A 27,448-nucleotide genomic window follows, 5' to 3' on the forward strand; every position below is an offset into this window, starting at 1 on the left:
CTCGTGTAATAATTGGGAGAACACATCTATTTACAATATAACACACACAATACAAAACACAACTAAAATTGGAAAAGCACACAGACTCACACACATGAAAACATTTATAATCTTTAAAATCTAAAATCAGATTTTCATTGAGCACAGAGAGAATATTTACTTTTTTAGCAATGAGTGTGAATTCATCTAGTCAGTTTGTATAAACTATTTGTGGATTAACCATACAACAAGCCTTTAGACTACAGAGACATATAAAATGAAGTGGTACATTGCATGGAAGAAAAGGGGGATAAAACTGGCAAATAGAGAAATTGAGACATAATTTGTCCAAACTCTATAAGATATGACAGCCTCCCCATAGACGTTCAGCCATTCTAGCATCCAAATGGCCAGTAGGGATTATCCTTGGAGACACACACACAGAGGTTAGTACCTGTTGCAGAACTTACCCAGTATTGAATTTCAACCAACAGCTGCATCAGCAACATTGCCTGCAGAAATTCAACCATTTTTCCCCTCACAGAGCTGACACATAGGAATAGAAAAAGTGCTCACACACACACATTTTTTTTGCATGACGATGCTTTGACTGCATGCAATTATTAACTTTGTCAGTCTGAATTTAGCTTTCAGCTTGAAGCCATTGCACTATGATACAACAAAAAGAGCTTAACCCCTCTAGTGGATGAGACATTTACCAAATTTACTTTGATTGGAACCTTTTCAGAAGTTTGTTAGGCTGACCTTCTGAGTGGCAGAGACCAAAAGTGAGAACACAGAGACACAAAATAAGGCAAACCCAGATGGTGGGCACTTATTTACAATTATGTTCAGGGTTCATAGTGTACAGCTCAAGCTGCCTCCCAAGACCAGCTACTGTGCCCAGGCTGCTGCTACTACTCTTAGTACTCCTCACACTGGGTCACAGTGCAGCCTTTGATAGTCCCCACCTGTGGGTGCTACCAAATACAGGGGTGCTCTGATGTGACCCATATCACCTACCACATATCTAAGTTCAACAGAACCCCAATATACACAACAACTAAATATTAACAATACATCAGTTCACTCATTTATAGTTAACATTTACCAAATACAAAAGCAAAGCTAACAAACATAAACCTGACATAAGTGCACCACCCCCAACACAATCCCATCTGATGGACCACTCATGGAATGATAAAAAGGCGCTTGTTTACCAGGGGATTCTTTTACTCGTGCATCCTGGGAGTTGGAGAGCACAGGTAAGTCTTTAGCATATGACACAATGTTTATAAGTCTTAACTGTAAACATGACACGATTAATAACATAATTTATGACCCTTGACAGTGTGACGGAATAGCCGCTCTAGGCTCCACTAATCACATAATAAGGAAGCTCTTAACACATGTCACAGAGACTGAAAGGACCTCCGTTACAAGGTTAGTAGATGTAACTAAATGTAGATGAGATTATGGTTTAAAATGTTCATCTAGGACCAAACTGTAAACCACAATGCCCCTTGGGTCATGAACGTGCTCAGCAACTTTCATGAAAATGTGACAGGTAACATGGGTAAGTTGACAATTTATCAAGAAATCCAATGTAGTGTGAAACATGAGAAAGGTTTATCCTAGATCTTATAGAGGGAAATGTGTAATGTAAATGCAAACACACACACACACACACACACACACACACACACATATATATACACATCATAAAAAAATCATCATATCCATGTTCTGCATCAAAATATTCTTTAATAGCAGCACTTATGTCGTCACTGGCGGCACTCTTGTTTTGAAAAACATGTAAACCATGTCCTTCTGGTTCAAAGGGCGGACCAGTCCAATAAGTAACATTTCCTGTCGCCCGAGAGTGCCTACCTTTTCCGCTTTGGTTACAGTTTTTCTCAATTGCTAAAAACACTAAAACCCACTGGCTGAACAAAGTTTGCAATTGCCTGGACTCATTTAGCTAATTGTGCAGTCTGTTGTCAGTCCCTTAAACCATTTCACATGGTAAAACACAATTTGCAGATCTCACTTCAACTTTTCAGTAGAATTCTAAACACATTCTCATTCTCAAAACACATTCTGCACTCCAATACATGTCATCCATACTGGTAAACACAAGTGGCAACAATCAAATACAAATAGAGAAAACATGTCATTGATTAAACACAACCACTCAAAATTGATTTAACTTGGTTCAAATCATGTGACACAACCAATATATGCCAGTTCAGAGAGCAAACAGGTTGTTGAAGGTGGGACGGAGAAAGTCTAAGAATGGATGGAAGAAACCATGTTAGAGGACGAGGATGAGTGTGTATGCGAGGGGGGTGACAAGGAGGAAGAGGAGGAGGGAAACAAAGAGGACGAGGAAGACAAAGAGTAAAAGGAAGAGGAGGACAAAGAGGAAGAGGAAGACAAAGAGTGGAAATATCTGATGAAATTCGAGCAACAGTCATTGAACATGTTCTTGTCCATGGACTGACAATGAGGGAAGCAGAATTTAGAGTGCAATCCAATTTGAGCCGATTTTCTGTGTCCACCATAGTAAGGACATTCAGAGAAGAGAACAGGTACAGTATACTACTGTATTTTTGTAATTGCAAATTTACTATACTGCACTATATGCAGTTATTCAAATAGACATTTGTACAGTTCATCACTGTATGTATTGTACTGCATGAATATTTTTTGTAATTGCACATCTACTTTTTATAGAATTGCAAGGTTGCCACATGCAGGTGGAAGGACAGCTATATTCACTCAGGAGCAAGAGGCCGTTACATTTGGCATGGTCCTTAAATAAACTAATACAACTCAGAGAAATCCAGGAACGAGTAATACAAGACAACACACACTTCCAGGGAATCAACAGTGTGAGCATTTTCACAATTGACCGTGTCCTCCAGCGTAACAGGATGCGAATAAAATAAGTATACAGAGTGATACTCACCAAGGGTGAAAGAAATGTGAGTGCCAAATGTGCAAGTAAGTGTACATTCAGACACATTTGCTGTAATATAGATTGTCTTCAGTACTGCCACATACTATGTGAATGACATTACTCTTCAGTATGTACAATGTATGTGAATCAGAAATGCATACAGAAGGCCTAATTGTACTCTACAGTACTGTATAGCACTCTCTGTGCGACTTACAAAATTCTACATACAGTATATTGTATTCTACACAGACAAGATTTGACTTGGAATCCTTGAGTTCATCTTTGTTGATGAAGCAGGCTTCAATCACATGCACATCAATCCCCCCTTAATGTCACTCTCAAACACACTCCCTGCCAGCCTCCCTGTGCACACCATTCAACCATCAAAGGACCACCCCCATTTCTCTGGAGTCCAGTCCCTCTCGCCAACTGGCATCCTGGGTGCAAACACCCTCTTGCAGGACCCTGGGTATGGCTTCTTGCCTCGGCAGAGACTCTGTGTCACTCTTCGTAGCATGCTGTCATTTAACCTTGGTAATGCCACGTGTGACAGTGGGGCACAGGACGAACAGACTGGTTTGGAATGCCAGATCGCTCCAGCCCCCCTTGACTATCAATCTATCTGGACACAGCAGCGGCAAGAGGAGAAGAGAGGAGAATGAAAAGGAGGAGGAGTGGGGACCATGTGTTACTGCCTAGCCCTGGGAAGAGCTCTTTTGCCTGGGCAGCTGGCCCAGACAGACAGCCTCTCCTGCTCACCCTCCACAAACAGGCAGCATTGTTCAGGCTGACAGCTTTCACATTGCAGGCAGCATATTTCTCTGTGGGTTAAAAGACAGTGTCTTCTCTAGGGATTTAAGAGGTGTTTGTGTTTTCCTAGAGGTGAGGTTTATGATGAAATAGTGTGCCACTGCAGATACACAAAACATATCCTTCATTTTACCCTTCACTATCTGTCCATGTCTGACTTTGCCTGCTCAGGTTTATTTAGAGAGGGGGATTATTGGGTTGGTGACCCGAGAAAGGTGAAGTCTGGATAACACATACATCTACATACATGATCATACACACACATCTACAACCACACATTAACAAACCCACATAATTTTAAACACACACTACTTCCATTACCCTCTTACCCCTTGATGGGGAGTTAGGGACCAACCTGTCTGTCTGTCACTCAGCTGATATGATGATTCAGTTTTACTGTTGTTGCGCAGGGTACCCTCACACCCCTCTATGGCTATGCTCAGTCTAATACTGCCATGATGGAGAGAGAACACATTGGAATTCTCCATTTAGGCTGGTCCTGCCGAGAGGTGACTAGTGTCCAGAATTTATTTGAATCAAATGTCATGTCAGTGACACATACTGTGTTGCTTTACTAGCATCATTGATATTTCCATAGATCAGACTGTTGCATGACTGTGGCCACTGCAATGTGACATTGTTTGTTTCTGCAGAGACCGATTTTTTTTCCCACTTTTTCACACAGTGGTCTGGACCACAGGGAGTGTTGAAAAATAAAGCAGTTGGCCATAGCAGAAATAACTGTGTATAGTTCAATAATATTCTCTCAGTTTTTACGAGCGGATTCCTGTTTTGTTTTTTTCTTTTTTTTTTTGTTTGCAAATGAGAGTGATGTAACATAGATTCATTGGCAGTAACATGCCAAAAGATTTAGCGCAGAATAAAGATGAATGCTAGCTGTCAAACATGGATCTTAACATTGCATACCTACACACAGTCCACAAGGTTACAATTTCAATGCCCAATGCTGAATTCTTCTGTTTACCTACAGTTAAGGTAGTGCTTATAACTTGGCGACTACTGCTGCTGTCTTGCATTTCCATTTGGTTTTAATGAAAGTCAATCAGATATTTTTGGCCACGAAGGTGGTTAGAGGGTGTATCTGTTCCTACATAAAAAATTCGAATGCAATCAAATAAATTGTGTTGCTCATCTGTGATATATCCAAGACTCTAATCACCACCGAAGCCCCATCAGTCTACTACTTACTATATGGAAAATACATTTTTTTTGTTTTTTTGTAATAAATAATTCATAATTCAAATAATAAAACTGACATTTAAAGGGTTAAAATCCTGAAAATGGGGCGGCTGTAGCTCAGCGGGTAGAGCAGGTCGACTAGTGATTGGAAGGTTGCTGGCTCAAATCCCAGCTCCGGGCAAGGCTGAGCTGCATGTCGAAGTGTCCTTGAGCGAGATACTGAACCCCACATTGCTCACTAGTGAGGGCCCTGCGATGAGCTGGCGACTTATCCAGGGAGTACCCTGCCCTCGCCCTGAGAGAAGGCTGGGATTGGCTCCAGCAGCAACACCCCGTGACCCCATGGAAAGGGATAAGCGGTTATGGATAATGACATGACATGACAAATCCTGAAAATGATTGAGTAGTAGTAGGTCTTAAGTTCTTTAAGTGATTAATGGAAAAAAAGCAGAAAAAATATTGATTTATGGTGATTTAATGGTATTTCTTTTGTGCATGTACATTTTTGCCACAAAGGTGGTTAGAGGGTGGTTAAGCTGGGTTAAGCTGAACTTTGTAAAGAAAATTCCACAAAGTTGCTTTATCTCTGTGAGTGATTCCACCAATCAATTCTTCAATATCAATCGATATTTCTATCTGAAATTTCATTGTGCTACTGTGACCAGGCCCTAACAGTCTCATGAAGAAATGCTGTATATAAATGATAAATGAGCAGATGGAACATCACTGTACCTCCACTCGTATCTTGCATTTCCATGTGCACCAGATCGGGGTCCACATCAACACCAGATACTGACCTGGAACACAGAAGAGAATGACATCATGGTAAATGGACATTCATTTTGGACCTTTCTAGTCTACTGACCACTCAAAGTGCTTTATACACATTCATACACTGATGGTTGAGGCTGTCATGCAAGGTGCCAAACTGTTCATCAGGAGCAATGCAGCACTTATACTTCAAAGCATCAAACAGTATATCTATGCTCAGCCATGCAGGAACACTTTCACACCAATGGAACAGTCATCTGGAGCGAATGTATTTATTTTTATGGCTTTATTGATAGGACAGCTTTAGAGATGACAGTAAACAGGATGGGGTTGGGGGGTGACTCACAGCAAGGAGTTCTAGGCCGGGACTCAAACCCAGGGGTAAAACCTCTGTACAGGGGACGCCCGCTCTACCAACTGAGCTACTGAGCTAAAAAAAAAAAAAAAGAATGTATATATATATACACATATATATATGTGTGTTTTTGTTTTTGTTTTTGTTTTTGTTTTTGTTTTAATGTGAAGCCATGGGTGGATAATGGATAATGGACAACCCGTTCTTCTAGATTTGAGACCACATCACACCAAGTTTAGATTTTAGACAGGGTACGTGTGCATACTTACATACTTACATTGATCTCATTTTTCAGTCCAGTATTCCTTGTATTTATTGTACATTGGATGATTCTGCACCTCAAGATTTATGCCCAATGATTATGTTCAGTGCTCAAGCAGGAGGGAGTGTGCCCTTTGTGTTTCAGTTCAAAAAAGGAGGGCAGGGTGGCGGATGGATACACATATGGTTTGATACATTATCTAACCAGTTCATTGGATTGCTGAAAATTTGCAGAAAATAAGCTCTACGCTCTGCGAAAGTTTATGATACTCACACATTTTGTTCAGCAAGATAATGTTCACAAATGCACACCACCTCATCGATTTTTAAAGCATAAATGTGCTAGTCATAAGTAAAAATTTAACGTTATATAAACAAAATACATCGGGGTCACATGACTGAAACGTCAACACCAGGAGGCTTCATATTACACTATATTATAAATGAAATGCTATGAATATAACTTTCGTTTCCTGAAGGACAGGCCTGACTGAAGACACCTGTGGTGACATATGTGTAGCCCCGCCTACACATGCGTGCACCACCACAGTCATCCTTCAGCTCGATAGCGCTCTTCACCGAGCCTAGCTGCGCAGCAGGGCAACATAGTGTTGTACCTTGTTCCTCTCCTTCAGGGAACAGAAGTTATATTCATAACATTTCGTTCCCTTTCAGTTGATTCACTCAGTACAACACATAGTATACACCCCCCGCAGAGCAGCCACCAAACCAGAGTCAAACCTCCAACACTCTGGTGCATCATAGACCCAGCAGAAAGGACAGAGTGAGCCACCGAAGGGTCTGTAAAGTCCAAACGATAAAACCGAACAAAAGCGTGCGGTGGTGACCAACTGGCTGTAGCGCAGATATCACTCACACAAACCCCGTTAAACAATGCCCATGAGGCTGCCATGCCCCTGGTTGAATGTGCCCTCACACCTTGGGGCAACAGAAGACCCCTGCTGCTGTATGCTATTGAGACAGCCTCCACAATCCAGTTGGAAAGCCGCTGTTTAGAGAGCGCCTTGCCCTTAGCTGGATTAGCAAAACATACAAACAACTGGTCGCATAAACACACACTCTGGGTGCGGTCTATGTAAGCAAGTAGTGCATGCACAGGGCACTAGGAATGTAACCTCCTCTGCTCCTTAAATGCAAAGAGAGGGGGGCAATAGCTCAAGAGCTCAAAAGTCATAGAGGTATAGGCTGTAGGGATAATTTTAGGCAAATACGCCACATTCGGGCACAGTGTAAACCCATCTGGAGAGAACTGGGTACAAGAGGGATGCACAGAGAAAGCATGGAGGTTGCCCACTCGCTTTGCAGAAGTCAAAGCAAGTAGCAGTGCAGTCTTGTATGAAAGAAATTTCATATCTGCAGACACAATAGGCTCAAATGGGGGTCCACAAAGAGCTTCAAGCACCAACGCTAAATCCCATGAGGGAATGCTGGGTTTAAACACAGGCCTCAGCCTGTGGACTCCCTTCAGGAAGTGCATAGCAAGAGGGTGAGCGCCTGGCGCCACTCCATCAAAACCAACGTGGCATGCAGATATAGCCGCCAAAGAGACCTTAATTGTTGAGAAAGAAAGGACCCATATCCAGCAGCTCCTGAAGGAATGTCAAAACATCCACAATAGAGCACTGAAATGGGAGTACAATGGGAATGCCCTCACACTCTGGATCATTGCCACCTCATTTGGGGGCAAATTGCTATCAAATTGGACCTCTCAACAGGGAAGCATGTGGTCACCACAGCTCTGGGTGTGGGTGAATTACCTCTCCTCCTGCCTAGGAGAGGAGGTCCCTGCAGAGAGGGAGTTGCCAAGGCCTTGCTGCCAGTGGACTGATTATCTCAGCGTACCACGACGTCGCCGGCCAGCGAGGAGCCACCAGGAATCAGGGAGAGCCCCTGCTGGCGTACCCTCTCCAGAACAAACTTATTTCCACTGGAGAAAATCCATACACTGGAGAAAATGCGGTTGTGCTTGGGAGACTGTGTTAAGGTAGTGCAGCGCTTCTTAGGACTTGACCCCTGAACAAAACATAAAAAGAGCCTTTTTGGCGGCAGCAACCAAGGGGCAGCAGTGTCCTCCTGCTGCTGAAGCCCCACTGGAGGCCTGGTGGTGGACCCTTGCTTGAAGCCAAGCGGTGTGGGTTGTGACCGTGTGGTTGCTGCTTCACCAGCTGGGGTCTCGACCTTGCTGGCATCACAGACCACTTGAGAGGAGGCAGCGGTGCCAGTTTGTGCATGTTGGCTGGCTGTTTGGGCTTAGCATCATGTCTGGGGATGATGCTGCTCAGAGCCTCAGTTTGTTTCTTCCTTAGCTCAAACGTAGCCTGGTTGGCATCAAGCGACTGTCTAAACAAACCATCAGCCGACACTGGCTCATCCAGATAGACAGCTCTGTCCCTGTCCGGAGCATCAGAGAGAGTCAGCCACAGGTGTCTCTGCGCCACCACCATGGAAGTGATCCCTCTTCCCATGGAGAGCGCTGCACAGCGGTACACTCAGAGGATATAATCTGTAGCAATTCTAACCTAATTAAGGAGAGAGGACAGTAGACTGTCAGGAGGCATACGTGACCCGAGTTCCGCCAGACACATAGCTTGATATATCTGAAGCATGGTGATGGAGCTCAGTGCACAGGCCATGCTTGCCTGTGTCCGGTAAATCTTCTCCAGCTGTGACAAGGAAAAACTGCAGTGCTTGGATGGGTGCATGGTGGGGCCGCCGACACCATGGTTCTGGGCCAGGGTAAGATATGATGCCAGGGACACCTCCATAGGCAGAGGGTTGACCAAACCAGCTTTTGCAGCTCCATCCAGATCCAAAAACTGTCCATAGCCAGGCACCGTGGCATGGGTAGACAGCGGTTTGTTCCACGTCGAGGTGAGCTCCACAACAAAATCAGGGAACATGGGCAGGTTGTTCCCGACAAAAACCAAGAAAAACCCTGAGAACCGCGACAGCTTCTGAGCTGGTGCAGGAGAGGGCCAGTCCACTTCCAGTTTCTCAGCTGCACGGTGGTACTGTGAGAGGAAGGACGTGTCAACCTGGTCAACTAGAGCAGCAGCAGCAGCGTACTGACCCGATGACAGTGGCTCCTGTTCATCCTCCCATAAGCCATGCACATCCAGGCCGATGTCCAGAACATCATAGTCCTCATGGTAAGAGGCTAGCCCGGGTATTGGTTGGCTAGTGCCCTCAGAGGGGGCCGGCTCAAAACCAGGCAACCCGTCAACACACTCCATGTGGTCTGCCCAGCATCCAACGGGGTCTTCGACCAAGAGCTCCTTACCACCGGACTCAGATGAAGCAAGGTCCCTCGACTCTGAGAGGAGGGGGTCATGTCGTGCAATGGCTGTCTTTCCCAGCACTCTCACCATGAACTTGATTTATCTTTCCAGGGTTTAACTCCGGAGCTGGAGACAGGACTCACAGGACTCGGGCTCAGTCAACAATCCCCAAGCAGATGGGACACGCTTCATGGAAGTCCTTTTTGTGCAGGGAGAAGCCGCAGCCCTGAGGACAGGGGCAAACAGAAGTCTTTCTGTTCGCTTGCTTAGGGTGCACACTCATATCAAGACACAAAAACCAGAGAAAGCAGATGAAATTAGCGCTCCACGGGTTGCCAGCAGCTAACATCAACAGGGACAGTTAAGCTAATTTCGAGCTGGCAGTAGCCACAACAAGACCAAGCTAACTGGCAGCAGCTAGTTAGCCTGGTAGAGGTGTTCTTAGTGAGGTGAAAAGAACAAGAAGTGAAGAATGACTGTGGCGGTGCATGTATACATGTATAGGTGGGGCCGCACATACGTCTATACAGGTCATCTGCCGTAAAGGCATGAATAGAGGTGTCTTCAGTCAGGCCACTCGGAGGCATGATATCCCATACTATATGTGATGTGCCGAGTTAATCGACTGAAAGGGAACACTACTATAGTCACTATATGCTATATAACATACATGTGATACTATAAATTAAGAAAATTGAAAGTTAAAGTTGTAGTTTGCCTTTAAAGATGGACTTATTTAACTCTGTGGGGTCCAGGGTATAATTGGCCTTTTTTCACTATTTTTGATTTGCCAACATATTTCACCTTAAAAACTATTCACCTCGCCTTGTTTGGAGTCATTATTTTCAGCACAACCTCATGTGTGACTTTTTTTCATTTTAACATACTGTATTAACACAATGGACCTAAAATCACAAAAAAACAAAACACAAAATCCGTGTAGGAAAGAGTTTTTTTTTTTTTTTTTACTGTGAAAACCACAAACATGTTTAATGAACCTTCTTCATTACTTATAATTCAAATATAAATTGTTGTTTGCTAAATTTGTGCATAAGTTTTTGAAATGTACAAAGTTATATGTAACTATTTACATTTGAATGCAGGCAATGCCTCAGGTCTCCCTCAGCTCCTTCCAGCTCAATGAAGAGCTGCACTGTCTGCTCCACATTCAGGGGATGCAAGGGGCATCCCCTCCCTGAGAGTGAGGTAGCAGGAAGGGCTCTCCAACTAGGCACTGACAGACGGAGGTCATTAGCATTTAAAGGTGCAGGCACAGAAACAGACTGCTCTGAATAGAGCTCTGTAGAGCGACTTAGAGACAGCTGAAATTCAGGACCATGGATAGGTTTGGGGCAATGCATATCGAATACAAGCTGTTGGACCTCTGACAGCTGTGTGAAACTGATGCAAATCAGTATAAAAAGGGACCTTTAAGCTTGTGTTAACTACAGACCTTATTCCAGGCATCAAACCAAAAACCTATTGATAAAAAAAACCACTTACTTTGAGGTGAGGGAAAAATGCCAGCTAATGTCTAGGTTTTAGGACTCACGTTTAATCCCATTTGCCGACATCCTTCCTCATTCTCCGAATCTCTCCCGGAAGTTATATAGAGACAGATGGCCAAATGAAACACACCATTACCTTGAATAAAATTACAGATTTCTCTTGGTTTGAAACTGTCGAAAAATTACTCAACAAAATATATAACAAAGGTCTCAATGTTTTGAGGCACTTTAATGCAGAAATGCTACATATATCTTTTAATTCAGTACCATTCCTGTGGAGTTAATTTCAAAACCAAATGAGAGTGTAGAACAGGTATTGCCATTCCTCTCAATTAGTCTGCCGATATTTAATTGCAGGACTCCAAACTAACTCTTTATGCTAGGAGCACGGTGGCCTCTAAGTGAAAATTTTAGGAGCACAATCACAAAATCTAGGGGCGCACACCGTTAATCAATTATATTGACGAAATAAACAAAACTCACTTCTCCAGCTGCAGGCTCATTGTGGGGAAGCCCTATGAGTTGATTACGGGGTGCAGTAGAGTTTCACAGCTCAGTGATGATCATTACTGCGGGACTGTACTGCATTCAGTAATCGACTCACAAGGCTTCCCCACAACAGGAGACTTCTTGGGTGGTGAGTTTTGTTTATCGTTTTTCGACAAATCCAGCAATGATATCAAATTTTGTAATGTTTGTAATGTTGCTGAAGTTTGGCGCTGTTCTGAGCATTATCTGTGGCTTTTTGATGGCGGTTTATACTTGGACCCATGTACTGCAATGTATTGTTGTCATGTGGTTGTTTCGGAGGATGCTAAAACTACGTTAGTCCGCAAACTTTATCTCTCGAGAGGGGGGTCATACTCGGTGTAATGGTGTGTTAGAACTTGGATTAAACTTAAACCGGAATATCCCTTTCAGTTGAGGTTTCACAGAGCCATCGTATCATACTGTATCTCAACTAACAAGGTCCACATGCTATGTTTTTGACATCTTAATTTTAAACAGCTTTAAGTTTGATCTGATTTGTGGTAGTATGATACTATTTTAAGATCCAGTTGTTGTGATCAGTGAAGCAAAAGATTCTGCTCAGGTCGACTGCCACTGGTGAGGGCATTCTGAATGGCCTTTGAGTAATGCAGCTGTTTATACCACCACAAGAGTCCAGTCAAAAAGTGAGGATCGGGCTGATGTAGGAAAAGGAAAAAGGACTGGCAAATAAATGTTCAGCAGGTCCTTGACCAAGACTTTGAACCTCTTCTTCTTACTCAGTGCACATTAGTCTGGATAAAGTCACAGCTGTATGGTTGAAATGCTAATGCAAAAAGTGAAGATGAAGATACACTCTTCACTGGCAATACATTATTTATTCATTCCACTAACGTCTTGGTACAGTTAGACCTTCATTACACTATGATTGAAACGTGCGGCATTCGTTTCAGTAAAGATGATTCTGCATGAGCGCCCTTCAGTCAAATTCAGACTTTTCTTCCTGCCTTCAGGTGAGGTCCACAAATTCCCTGATCCAGATGCAGCAATGGCCTTCGTCAGCACAGCAATGCATGAACCAACAGATTAAGATAAGACAGCTTGTGCTGATGTAGGTGATGTTTTACTGTATAAATCCATGCCATTGTGTACTTGTCAGGGGCTGTCTTGAGAAGGTCACTGAGTGATGCATTTAACTGGAACAGCACAAATGTCAATCAGTTAGCCTAATCATTCATTTGAGTAGTCCTCATCTCTGCAAGTTCTGTGAGCACTCTATTTTTATGTTTATTATTGCTAATGTGAATTAAAAATACTGTGCTTTCTGTAAACTTTACATTTGTTTCATTTATAGCATCTGGCCCAGTGGGTGAGTAGTGAGTTAATATAAAAGTTTTCTTAAACTCTTTCTTAAATTTTCAGAGTTCCCTTCCTTAATGCATGCGTCATGTTCACGATGATGGTTCAGCAGTTTGTGATATGTCTTTCTGTCGGCATGTCTTACCAGTTGTTTTGTTTTTTAGTCTTTTGTTTGTGTATGGGCCTTCTGATATATACAAAGGTAGCTTCTGACAGTTGTGTGAGGTTTCACCTGCTTTTGTATCACACACTTACTACTTTATCTTTCTCCATTCTTGATGTAATATGATCTCACAAAGCAGTCCTAACCCTACTCTTCAATTTGGTGAACACACACTCACATTAACTAGCTGAAAAGTAAAGGGACTGAATCAACCCGTCAAGAGAAGCAAAGTTCTTCACCACCTTCAAGGTATGGAGACTATTGTTTTCCTACAAGAAACACACCTGAAATCAGGTAATCATTCTTTGTTGCATAAACAATGGGTTGGTCAGATGTATCACTCACATTACAGTTGTAAAGCAAGGGGAACTGCAATTCTCATAAACAAATCTGTGCCATTTACTTTATCAAATACCAATCTAGATAAAAACGGAAGATATATCATAGTAACAGGTAAAATCTACAGTACTCCAGTGACCTTAGCTGATCTCTATGCCCCCAACTGGGACGATGAAGATTTTTTTTCAAGTCCTTTTTGTTTTCTTTCCAAGATATGCAGTCTCACTGCCTCATTTGGAAAGTGACTTTAAATGCTGGCTTAATCCTTCTTTAGACTACTCATCTACGAATATGAAGCCTAAAATGAAATCAGCTAAATGAATTTTGAAAGAAACAAAAATCTTTCCCACAAGAATTTGCTATACTTGGTGTCTGGTGTTTTCTGAATCCATCTAGCAGAGCTTATTCTTTCTTCTCAAATATGCACCACACTTTCACACGTATATATTATTTCTATTCCGTTCCATTCCGTTCCGTTTTCATTCCACTTATCCATGAGGGCCATGGGATGTTGCCGCTTTTTTCCCCCTAAGGGGTTGCAGGGCTTACTGGGGCCAAATCAAGTTCACACAATGGGCAAAGGCCAGGGCACACCCTGGATGAGTCGCCAGCTCATCGCAGGACCCTTACTGATGGCAGTGGCTGCCACACAAGGCTGCACATCAGGAGCAACTTGGGGTTCAGTATCTTGCTCAAGGATACTTTGACATGTATAGATTATTTCTTAATAGACAATCGACTCCTACCTGCCATGCACTCCTGCACCTGTAACCCCATAGTTATTTTTGATCATGGTCCTGTGACATTAGAACTTAACTGGAAAGGTCATATAAACCCATACCCACCATGGTGTTTTAACACTTGCCTACAGTCAGATGATGATTGACCAAAATTACACCTCTTCTCCTTCCCCAGATGCATATAAACAGAGACAAGCTGAATTCAATAACTTGTCAAGCACTCTTGTCAAAGGTGTACTTTTTAAATGTAGCTATGCTCTGTACGAGCAAGGTGATAAGTCCAGCAAGCTGCTAGCTCACGAACTGCGCCAAAAATCCTCAGCTCACCAAATTCTAAAAATAAACACACACACACAAAGGCACTACAACTGATCCATATCATTTAGTTTAGGTTCGGTGAAAGTTTAGGTTTCTTTTTATAGTCCCTCCCCTCAGCCTCTGTCAAAACTAACAATATAAATTTGGAATACTATAGTCTCTGGTGTGGTACTAGGCAGGGCATCCTCCTCTACTTTTCGCAATCACCATTGCGCCTCTTTCTATAGCTTTAAGTTCCCAGCCAGGAATTTCTGGAATCTTAAAAGGGGAGGCGGAACAAAGGGTAGCGCTGTACGCAGATGATCTGCTCCTTTTTCTCTCCAATCTCAGTTTTTCACAGCCAAATGTACTCTCCACACTGGAGGCCTTTGGGGTAATCTCAGGTTACAAAGTCAACTATGACAAAAGCGAGCTATTCCTTTTGGAATGTGGCTGCCTTCAACTTCCCATTACACAAAGTACCATTTAAAGTAGTTTCTAATAAATTCACATACCTAGGTTTTCAAATTACTTTGAAAACCTGTTTAGAGCAAACTTTGAATCTTTGATTATAAGAACTAAACAAGATCTAAAGCACTAGTCCCTACTTCCCTATCTGTAGGGCAGACCTGGGCATTGTACGGCTTCCGGGCCACATCCGGGCCTTTTGCCGTCCCTAACTGTCCCGCGTGAGGTCAATGGGAAGTTAGCAATCAAACGTAAATAAGTGTACATCATGTATGGAATACAACTGCATTGCTGGCCACCGTTTTTTGTTGTTGCTATTGTTTGTACAAGCATATGCAGCTTTTTCTTCTCTGGTTGCAAGTTGCAATTACAAAGAAGTAGAAGAAGAACTGCAATGTGTTGGACCCCCGTGTTGGTGAGCCCTCGAACTGAGCTCACAAGAGACATTAGCATGGATGTGAATGAGCTGTTATCCCTCAAAAATGTCAGCTCATGGGACAAAAAGAAAGGTCGATACAGAGTGCCGAGGTTTTAACCAAACATGGACTTCTAATTATTTATTTAAGTCAAGCCGTGTGCTTACTTTGCAGAGAACAGATCGCTGTGTTAAAGGATTATGATTTGAATCGCCACTACAATACTAAACACATAGAAAACTAACTTTTCTCCTTGGCTCTGGACGAGTCTGTGACACAGTCCTGTTACTCATTTTTGTATGTAGGATAAGGGAAGACTTTGAGATAATGGAGGAGCTGGCAGCAATGCAGTCAATGAAAGGGAAGACAATGGGGTGATTTGTTCACTGAGGTAAATGCATGTTTTGACACACTGGAACTTAAATGGGACAAACTGGCATGTGTTTCAACCAATGGTTGTCCGAATCTGACAGGAAAAAATGTCAGACTTTTGAAGCGGATGCAAGATAAAGTTCACTGAAGTGTCACTTTTGGAGGAGCATGAACCTGAAAATGGTGACATAGGCTACCACACAGCTGTCAGGTGGCTCAGCGTGGGTAAGATGCTTAAAAGAGTATGGAACCTGAGAGCAGAGATTTGAGAGTTTTTTGTTATGAAAGGCAAAGCCATCTCAGAGCTCTCAGATGTAAACTGAATGGCTGATCTTGCATTTGCTGTTGATGTGACTGCACTAATGAATAAAGTAAACACCAAACTGCAAGGCAAAGGCCTATTTGCATATGAAATGCAAAGCCTGATGAAAGCTTTCAAGAGAAAGTTGCAGTTTCTCTCAAGCCAGTTTGAGGGTGACACTATCACCCACATGTAAACGCTGAAAGAAGCCACACCATCAACTGATCACCTCTGCAGGTACTCATCCATGTAAGTTGCACTGCATGGCGATTTCAAGACTTCAAAACAGTTGAGGGTGAAATGCACATGACTTCTTCTCACTAGCAGTGTGGACAATGCAGACTAGATTTTTGTCTAGAAAAAAGAACTGAAAAACAGCAAATGAGGTAGTAAGACTAAAAACAAAAAGATACACTCTGTATGAGGTTAATTTAATGCTGTTCTTTGAAAAATGACAAAAACATGCACATTTTGTTCACAATTGCTTTTGTGGATGTTGGTTAAATAGTGACATAATTGCAGTTTGTATTATGTCTGCTTAACTTTTTTCACATTTTCCAATATTTACAGATCTGTAACTTTGTTCAGGCTGAAATTTCCCCTCAAAGCCACCATATACACAACAAAACATATTTCTAAAACCAGTTTTAAGCAAGAAGGGATTCATTTTGTACATGCATGGTAGAATCTTTTCTGAATTCCTTTTTCTTCCATTAAGACACTCTGGGAACAGGATCTTAGAGAGGTATTTGATGAAGGCAGTTGGGAGAGAATCTTGTATTGTGTTGATTCCTCCTCTTTTTGTGCCAAACAAGGATTAATAAAATTTAAAATTCTCCATTGCACTTACTGGAGTAAAGAGAGGCTCTCTAGGATTTACCCTCATATAAACCCCCTCTGTGATCGATGCAAGCAGGCTCCAGCCTCCTTAATTCATATGTTTTTAACTTGTCCAACTCTCCATAACTTTTGGACTGAAATTTTCAATACAATATTTACTATATTAAAAGTACCCTCTGAGCCTATCCAAGTAACTATCCTGTTTGGAGTGATACCCTCTACCCTACTGGTACCTAAATTCAAGGCTGACTTTATAGTATTTACCACCCTATTGGCTAGGAGATTGATCTTACTCAGATGGAAATCCTCCACTCCTCCTACAGTTTATCACTGGCTGAGAGAGCTTTCATCCTACTCTAAGCTGAAGATGATGAGGGCTACAATGCATGGCTCCACCACTAAATTCTACAAAATATGGAATCTTTTTCTTCAACATCGAAGTCAATTCAGTTCCCCTCTGCCAGTCTGTAATTTGTTTTGTTTGTTTTTGTAATTAGTTTTTGTGTGCTAGAAGTAAGTGGAAATAATATTTAATGTATATATATGCAGTTTCTGCAGGATCATGTCATTCACAAAGGCCCCTTTTTTGTTTTTGTTTTGTCTTGTTATTTCTTTTTGTATTTTGTATTTTTTGTTGGTATGTATGAGTCTTTGTAATCTGTACTGCGTGCATAAGTTTGTGTGCATGTGTAAGTGTATTCAAGTCCAAACTTTGATCCAGATTTTAAACAATAAATTTCAATGATTTATGTGTTTTGGGTCTTATATATTTTTTTTTTATCTTGTGCTGTTGGTTGTAAAACACTCTATGCACTGATACTGTCATGTATACTACTAACTTGAAAAGAAAATCAATAAAAATACACAAACACAACTTACAAAAAGAAAGAAAGTGTACTAAACCAGTTTAGAAATACACTCCTCTGATGTTGCTTGACTCATGATGGGCAGTTAGCCTAAAAAACCCACAATTAAAGATGACCACCATCACTTTGGTCAGGGATTTATGTTGCTCACATTCATATTTACATCTCACATACAGGGAAAAGCAAAGGGGCATTTTTTGAAAAACGTTCAACAATTCCATCAAATACACAGTTAAGTGTCAAGTAGAGTGTTTTTGTATCAATGTTGTATCCTTCTCTTGTGTGGTGTCCCTCAAGGGTCTGTACTGGGTCCAATCTTCAATCCAGTTCTCCCTATGTATGCTACCTCTAGGTTGCATACATAACGACATCTGCAGACGTCTGCATACATCTGCGGAGTTCTACCTGTGCTACATAGATGACAGATGATACACAGCTATACCTTTGTACCAAATTCCTCAAAGAGTCTGAGTATACTGTTTGACCAACATTTGAACTTCTAATCTCACATCATTAAACTTGTCCTGCCCTGGTTGTTTCAGTTGAACAACGCTGCTAAAATGAAACCTATGCTAACAGACAAACACAAAGAACTTCTAAGTACACACCTTACCGTAGCCTCATATATATATATATATATATATATATATATATATATATATATATATATATATATATATATATATATATATATTCCTAATTCCTATGTATGTAAATATATATATATGTATATATATAATTCCTAACTCCTCTTCCTCTGGATCTAACCACAGGGGTCAAGGAGTCAGCTGGTAATCCATGCCCACTTTTAAGTAAGGTGATCACATCTGGAGGCTTTGATCTACATCCTTACTGTTTGGAAAACCTTCCCACAGATAATGTATTAGTACGCACATGTCAGACTTGAGTATATGCAAAGATGTCTTGTTAAAATATTACTTAATTATTTTTTGGCAATAAACTTAATGTGCTTATTTGCTGTGAACTAAAACCTTAATTCTTCAGATTAAGCTAGTGCTCTTCAACACAGAGTTGAAGGTCTACATAAGTTCATATTCAGATCCTTAGTCTGATTTTGAGAATGTTACTTTAGACTAATGTAAAGAGGCTCTTTCCCATCCCTTGCTAGCCCTCCCCTCACCTTATAATTTTCTTTAATAGTGCACAGTGTGGATGATTTGTGCGCTGGAGTTGGTGGTATAAATCAGAGGTGTCTTGAGTGTGTGAATCAGCTCATTTGCAATCAGAGGTGAGAGAAACAAACTAACAATGCAATGTCTGCAATGCCTTCCTGACCTTCGTAAGATGTGAAAGAGTCTAATCAGTTGTGTTTAAATGCAGCAAATCTGAATGCATCGTCTTGCAATAACACAGATGCGAAAAGGAGGGAGTAAGAATAAACAAAGCTCAGAGAAAAGGAAGATGTAAACACGTCGAGGAGAAATCAATGATGGAGGGAAGGAGATAAAGAGGAAGAGACACATGATCCAAGATAAGATGAAGACGAGAATGAGGAGCAGGAGCATTGGAAGAAATAACTTACAAGCTGAGAAATATTACATGGCAAGGGAAATGCTGTATACCTCCGCCTGCTTTTCCTTGCCACTGGAGCCACTAAACTATCAAGAGATCCATCCATAAAAAGGTTCTGCTGCATAAACCTCAGGCACTTACGATTCAAGTTCAGGTAAAATTTCTCATTGAGAAAATAAACTAGAGCAGAAATTTCTTGTATTATGGAAACCATAAAACTGATTTATTAATATTGGGATGTAATTGCAGTCGATATAATTTTATTGTTTGAGCAATATTGTGTGAATGATAGCAAAATGGGATCAGGATATGGTCGAAAAATTAACTCTGCAGGAGATCAGAGTAATGTTTTTTTTTTTTTTTAAGATTTTCTTCAGGCATAGACACCTTTATTTGACAGTGGGTAGACAGGGGGGTGTGACATGCAGCAAAGGTCCCCTGGCCAGGATTCAAACCAGGGTCCAATGGTCCAATGTGGCATGCGCCCTTAACCACTCGACTATCTGCGCACTCTAAGTTATGTTTGACATGCTTGATGACAACATACAGTAGTTCCTGGATTAGGTTTGTGATTTAAATATAAGTCAAGGAATTCTTTAAAATTACTCCCACACCATACTTGTTTTAATATAAATCAGTAATGTTGTTTTGCGCTACTATTTGTTAGGTCGTATGCTAAGACACGGTCGGCAAGTTTTTTTCCTTCACCTTCTCATAATTGTTTAACTAATTAAGTATTGCTTTAACACCTTAAGGGATGATGTTGTTCTCATCTTTTACACAAGCCCTGAAGACGTTTTGCATAACAGACAGACTGCATATGATTTTTATCGAGCCATTGCGGTATTTCACTTGTCCCTGTAGTTTCTGTACCCTTAAATCACCACTGAACCAGTTCATATCTTGTTCTGACTAAAAAAGCACATAAAGTCTGGAAGTCCTTATTCATCTAATAAAGAGCAAATAAAGTTAACTGACCAGTAGACTCTGTCCTTGGTCACCCGCTCCTGAAGCAAAGTCCACTTGCGGCCCAGGTCTGTGGAAGCAAAGAGCTGGACACAAAAAAACAGAGAGAAGGCCAGAGTTAGATAGAACGCGCACATGCGCGCGCACACACACACACGCGCGCACACACACACACACACACACACACACACACACACACACACACACACACACTCTTGAAGCATTAAATTCTTTAAAGCCTAAGCTGAGCTCTATTACCAGTTGCACCCTTCATGGTTCACTTAGTTAAGACTGCACTCAATTAATTATTAATCATAAAATGTTAGCATCAGTGTGTGTGTGAATGTGGTTAATATTTTATGAGTAGCATGTTTGTGGTATTGTGTGTTACATAAGCTTGTATGGTATTGATCGCAACCCATAATTAAACTCTATTGAATCCAACCCACAAGGTATCCCTGATGCCTAAAAAGCAGGGAGGGAAAAGGATTTCAACTAGCAAACTTCCTCTACCAAACAGAAATGCAAACAAACAGAAATTGTGCAACAGCTCCTCAGAGCTTCCCATAAACCGAGTCTTTGTTTCAAGGCTGTACATACTGCTCATAACAACTATTCCCTCTCAGGGTCATCACATAAATATGAGTTATCAATGACCAAACTCTCATTCTAACTCCTATATTGCACATTTCTATGGCTGACCTTGATAGAAATCTGTCCCTGCCTTCGCACACCTTAATTTACATGTGCAACTGTGTCCTCCCATCCTCCTCTAGCTAAACGTTTTTTTTTTTTTTGTTCTGTGCGAATGGATTCCTCGCTTCCATCTGTAGCCTGCCCATATGGAACAGATTAAAACCTAATTGAATTTCTTGTTTAATTACATTAAAATGATTAAAGTTGAGGAGGAGTTGAGCTGACTGACATTTAGGAACTATTGGACCTACTGTTTCCACTGCACAGTTCACTTTTCAATTAGGAGATGTGTGTGTATGTTTGTATGTGTGAATGTGGGGGTGAGTGTTTTGCAAAATGCTGAATGTCACAGATCAATTACTTATTTGATTAGACTTAACAAACACTGAATCTGAATATGCTTTTTTCTACTACATGTGTCCCGTTTCACTGCTATCTGAGGATCCATGTTAGAAACAGAGGAGCAGAATTGGAGATGACATAGAACAAAGGTGAGTAGTGGGATCTTAAACTCAGTGTTGTTTGTACAGACAGTACAAGAACATTTCCTCATTTTAGTTAGTTTTCTAAATAAATACAAAAAAGTCATTGTGATGAGATACATTAATGATTCCATTCTAAAAGGATATTGATCATAATGACAGGCACTAAATAAAATCTCCTCAGAAGTGCTTCATAAATGATAGAAGTGGTAAACAAAATCAAATAGCACAATATTTTTGACTAAATACCTTATATCCATGTTGTTACAATATTGTACATATGGCTTTTGGTTACTTAACAAAACATTAACAGAATGAGATTTTTGATAAATAATCACTGAGTCACACAGCGATGAGGTTTTGTCTTGTCTTGGGTTTTTGTCTCGTGAACTTCCTGTTTTATTTTGAAAGTCTTACCCTTCCTCATGTGTCATCGGTCTGACATTATCCCTGATCCCTGATTGTTTCCACCTGTTTCCTATCACCCTCATGTGTCTTATAGTCCGTGTCTCCCTTTGTCTTGTGCCAGAGTATCTCGTTCTGTCATGCACCCCAGCCTTTAGCCACAGTCCTTGTCTTCCCTTAGTATCATGATGCATTGTTGTTTTTTCTGTTATTTCATTGCCTCTTGTGGAGTGATTTTTTTTGTTTGTAACTTTTTATAGTGCAGCTCAGCTCACAATTTAAGTTTATAGCTTTTTTCTTTCCTCCTTTGGAGCAATTTTGATTTGTTTAAATTTCATAGCTTTGTCTATAGTGTAGTTTTGTTTTATAGCCTTGTGCCTTCCTTGTTTGAATGATTTTTTGTTGTTGTACCTTTTAAAATCCAGCCTTATAACGTAGTCAGCTTGTAGTCTTTTGTTTTCCTCCTCGTGAGCGATTTTGTTTTCTCCTTTTCTTTTGGAGTTCCCACTGTTGATGTGGGATGTGGTGTAGGAGTAGTGTTTTCTTTTATTTTTTCCTACCCAGTTCTGAGAATAGTCAGGTAATTATTTTCACAGCCTGTTTTTTTTGTCACTCTGTCTTGAAGTTATCGAATTTCAGAATAAATGCCTGTTGACTTTCGACTTCTACTCTGCATCTGGGTGCATCTACTCTGCGTGCATCTACTCTGCATCTTATTCTTATTCCAGGCCTGACACCACTGGTCATTTGAATAGAATGACCAAGTGGGTGTGGGAAAGTGTAAGTAGAACATGTCTGGTAAGTGAGGTTAGCTCAGAGCGTCATGTAAGCTAGGGTCGCCGCTGCCGTTATCATGATATAATGATATCCAAAATCTAAAACGATATATAGTTGATATAAGAATATAAAATATATATACATATAAAGATACAAATGCAGCTGGCCCATGAGGAATAATTCAACATTTTCATTATGAAGATTCAGTGAGATCTTTTCATATGGAAGTATGATTAGTTAATCAAAGTGGCTGTATTGGATAAGGATAGACCAGGAAACTACACTAATGACATCTACTGAATATTGCTCAACAAGTGCAAGATATGCTTGTTATAACAAAATACCATTGTCATAAAAAAAAGAAGGGCCACCCATAAAAGGGCAAGCAATAATTCAAGATTCAAGATTCAAGAAAACTTTATTTATCCCGAGGGAAATTGTCATGCAACAGTAGTAAAACAAAGTGAGAAAGGAATACAAAAGTAATAAATATAGTAAAGTAATAAATAAACAAGTTACTAAGTACACCGAATTCTCTATAATCATCCTAAATATATTTTGAACAAAAACATTAAGTGTATTGTCGCTTGATTAAATTATAGCTTGTTTACTAATACAAAAATCCCTCTACTGAAAATGGTATCAGGTTTTTTTTTTTCACAATTTCCTAACAGAAATCTCCCAAAAGAAATGTCAAAAGTTTCCCACCGGCAGCCCTCCACGTTACCCTATTTTGACCCTGAGCAAATACTGAAACAAACTAACTGCTTGCTAATGTTTAATGAATTTCTATCCTATAACCTGCAAATAAATTGCCAGAAAAGAAAGAAAAGAGGGAGCTTGGAAGGACTTTAGAACCAAATAATAATGTGATGACCAAATTGTTTCACTCAGCTAAAAAAGTTGCTCCCAAGTTAACAATAGCCAGGAGGGTAACATTACAGCCAGTATTACTAGAGAAGTGGTGGCTTTTGTGAAGGAGCCAGCATGATGTCTATAATGCCAAAAACATTCGCGTGTATGTAAGAGAGATAGAGCTTGTGCATATGCAGATTTGGGGAGGGCCAGTTTTCCCTACATTTTCAGGGGCCCAACCATACTGTCCCTGTTTGTCAAACAAAATAGTTTGTCGGTTTCAAACATCAGTATATTACTGCCAAACGTATGGTGCTACTTTTGTGTGATTAACATAAACAAATGAGACACTGCTGGAGATAATTAGTTGCTTGTTTTACACTGGTGGCATAAGCTGTATTGCTCATTTACCTGAGGAAGATGGCTGTAACTGGCAGGTAGAAGACAAGCGCAGTGGACCTAAACTAGTGTTTGGGTAGTAATGGATTCTGCTATGGCCAGAAAATGACCCACCACCACACAAAGTCCACTAAAAGTCATACTAAGGAGAAAACAAATGTTTTATCAGTTTTGAGTTGTGAGTCGAAACGAAATTATGACCATATTGGGCTGGCACCCGAATAAACATCAGATACGTGTTGGACTCATGGAGACAGCTTCAACTTGAATTGGGATTGAAAACAGACAGCTGACATGGCTCATTTCCCAGTAACCAGGTAAGAAAACATTACAGGTCATGTTTAGAGCTTGATTTGATAATCTTATGAGATCACAGAGAAACTCGGAGTGACCTAACGTGCAAAGTAGCCTTAGCTGCTAGCATGTAACTTAGTCCATCTTTGTGTAACACTGAATAGTTACAGACTGCACATTTTCCACTGTCCTTTAGCCTGAAAATTAATAGTTAACAGGCCAACGGTTTCTTTGTGTCTGTGTAATAACATTAGCTAGCAACACACAGCGAGCTGGCTCCCATCTCATTCCTGTCCCCGGAAAATACAGTATTTAGGGGGTACAGTAACGGTATTTACAGGCTGTGTGTAAGGGGCTATTGTGTTGACTTGTTGATGATACTGTTGTGATGCAGCTGAATAAAAGGCAGTTTAGAGCTAAACGTGAAGTGCACAATCGCATGTAAACAAGGTCAGGTGATGCTATATAAATTGATATTTTGCGTATCTACCGGTCTGATAGTTATTATTATCATTATTATTTATTATTATTATTATTATTATTATTATTATTATTATTGTATTATTGATCATGTGGGGGCGCTAGTGAGTACCAGATGGAAGATGCGTTTCCTCTGAGCGCCTCTCCATGTTCAGAATTATTTGGTCATTAATTTAATATTTGCAACTTCTGTCAGGATCCAGTTCGCCTCTGCTCTCTCTGTGTGTCCACGTTAACTTTTGTTTGTTTTTTGTGTCCAAATAAACTGTCTTTGCACCAGATCTGCATTGTGGGTTTAGCCCCAGTTCTTCACTTCTTTTGCTCATTTATCAGGGCACAATGATCGGACAGCATGACCAGATAACCCGTGCCCTGTTTGAGAGTAATCAGGCCCTGGTTGCTAGTGTAATGGAGGTTTCCAGACAGGTTACCTCCCTGGCTTCCTCTTTCCAATCCTCACATCCTCTTTCCTCCATCTCCAGCCACCGTTTCACCCAAGGACTGTCATGTGAGTGACCCTGAGCCATTTGATGGCAATTTGGATCTTTGTCAAGGATTATTGTCGTAATGTAGACCAGTTTATCCTCAACATCCTGTATCTTTTTTCTCTGATGCTTCCAAGACACATTATGTGCTGTGGTTGCTGAGGGGCAGATCTATGGCCTGGGCAGAAGTAGCTAGTTCCCATGAGGACCTTTGTTCTTTACCTTTTGCTGAGTTTAAAGGGAAGCTAAGTACTGTTTTTGATCATCCTAATTATGGGGGAGACGCAGCTGCTCGTCTTTTAAAGCTGAAGCAAGGCACCAGGTCTGTGGCTGCTATGCAGTTGAATTTTGGATTTTGGCAGCTGACGCAAATTGGGGTGATGCTGCTTTAAGGGCGATATTTTTGAACGCTTTCTCTGAGCAGCTTAATGATGAGCTGGCTGCCAGAGATGATCCCTCCAATGTTTCCTCTCTGGTGTCCTTAGCCATCCGTCTGGACAACCGGCTACAAGAGCGATGACCCCAGAGGCACGCTACTTCATCTACATGTGAATCGGCGCCCAGGAGATGGTCACCATCTCCCTCGCCAGCCCAGTCAGACACTCCCGCTCCACCAGCCTCAGCCTCTCCTGAGGATGAGCCCATGCTACCTGGCAGAGCTAAGCTGTCGCCAAAGGAGTGCAAGTGTCCGGTGAGTGCTTGTACTGTGGCACACAGGGGCACCTGGTGGCCACTGCCCATCTCGGCCAAAAGGGGAGGCTCGTCAATAAGATTGGGAGTCCTGATGAGCCCCTCTGCACTCAAAGTTACATCCCCTAACTTGTCTCGTCTGATGGTTCTCTGCTCTGTTATGTGTGGACAGACTGTGCTACCTCTACAGGCTCTAATTGATTCAGGTGCTGAGGATAACCTCATTGACTTTGAGGTTGCCACCCTGCTGGGGTGCCAGTTGGAGGAATTGTACAGATCCATTCCTGCCTTGGCTTTGGACAGAAACATGTTTACTCAGATCATGCATCAGACTTCCCTGTTCACCGTCTCTGGCAACCATCACGAACAGATTACTCTAAAGGTAATCTCTTATTATACACTGCTAATTCTTCTGAAAGTCTGGTACTTCTACTTGTAATGCTCAAACAATCAGCGTCAAGCCATTAGTTGTATCTCTTCTATCAGGCGAGAGTTGAAAATAATAATTAGCAGATTTGATTATGGAGCATTGGTATGTGTTCTAATGCTACTGTTCTCTTCTCTCCATAAAGGCCTCAGATACATGATCCAGAGATGTGAGCAAGAAAAGCGTGAAGACAAGACTGTCTTGTTTATGACACATTTATTCTACTATGAACATGTAAACAAATACAAAATAAAACTATGTACATGATGCAAATTTGAAAAATACTTCCTTTTTACTGTAAACTTTGAAAATAAATATAAAAATTTATGTTGTACATGAAAAGTTTTTATTTTTGGATGAAAGTGGAATCTTTGGCTTTAAAAATATTTTTGAGGTATTGTGGTCACAGGTAAAGAAAACAGTTGTAGTTCGCAAAAGGGTTAGGGAATTTGGCCCAGATGTGAAGAATGCAGCAGCTCGGTATCGGCCTCTGGTTCCCTCTTCCCAGTCACCCATTCTGCCAAACTGTAAATTGATTCCAACTTCATTCCAAGTTAAAGCTATCTCAGTAAACACTAAAACTGTCAATCAGACAGGTAAGCAAGCACAAATGTTACATCAATTGTTTATTAAGCAATAAGCTGTGCTCTCACTATTTCTTATATTGTATCATTCAACACACACTTAACTGTAACATCCTTGGACAATCATGTAGCATATTAACATAATTAGACAGCGTACACTCAGCAAATCGTATATTAAAGTACATATAATTTATAAAAACTACATATAATTTAAGCTAATAATTTTGACTAACCACCACACTGGTTTTGTAGAAATTGCATTATTGTTGTACCCTCTGCTGGTTAATAATTCAGAGTAATGTAAACTTTTCAAATGTTTCTCTGTTCCCTCATGTCCCCACCTCTTACCTCCTATATGTAACTTTACTGTATTTGTTTACTATTTAATTTGTCTTTTTCACACACACCACCCCACCACCAACCCCCCATGCTTAATTGCACTCATTTTCTGCCAACCTATGTCTAAACATTTGTAGCTAGCAAGTCGTTAGCTGATGACTAGCTGGTATTTGTAGACTGCACTTGTGATGGTTAGCTTTGTTGGCGATGGTTGTATTAGCTCATTCTGGAATCTTCTTAA

General features: G+C 41.0%; 1 protein-coding gene across 9 annotated transcripts in view; it reads right to left on the reverse strand.

Annotated features, from left to right (window-relative positions):
* The window catches only part of sorcs2 (sortilin-related VPS10 domain containing receptor 2), a 534,678-nt gene that overhangs the window by 104,409 nt on the left and 402,821 nt on the right, over positions 1-27,448 (reverse strand). For all 9 annotated transcript variants that reach the window (XM_037111616.1, XM_037111617.1, XM_037111611.1 and 6 more), the window contains 2 exons: positions 20,307-20,380; positions 5,684-5,748 (listed from right to left, as the gene is read on the reverse strand). In XM_037111616.1, the coding sequence (XP_036967511.1) occupies positions 5,684-5,748; positions 20,307-20,380 (139 nt within the window). The remainder of the gene's footprint in view (positions 1-5,683; positions 5,749-20,306; positions 20,381-27,448) is intronic.

Source organism: Acanthopagrus latus, chromosome 10, assembly GCF_904848185.1.
Source record: "Acanthopagrus latus isolate v.2019 chromosome 10, fAcaLat1.1, whole genome shotgun sequence".
Classification (NCBI taxonomy): Eukaryota; Metazoa; Chordata; class Actinopteri; order Spariformes; family Sparidae; genus Acanthopagrus; species Acanthopagrus latus.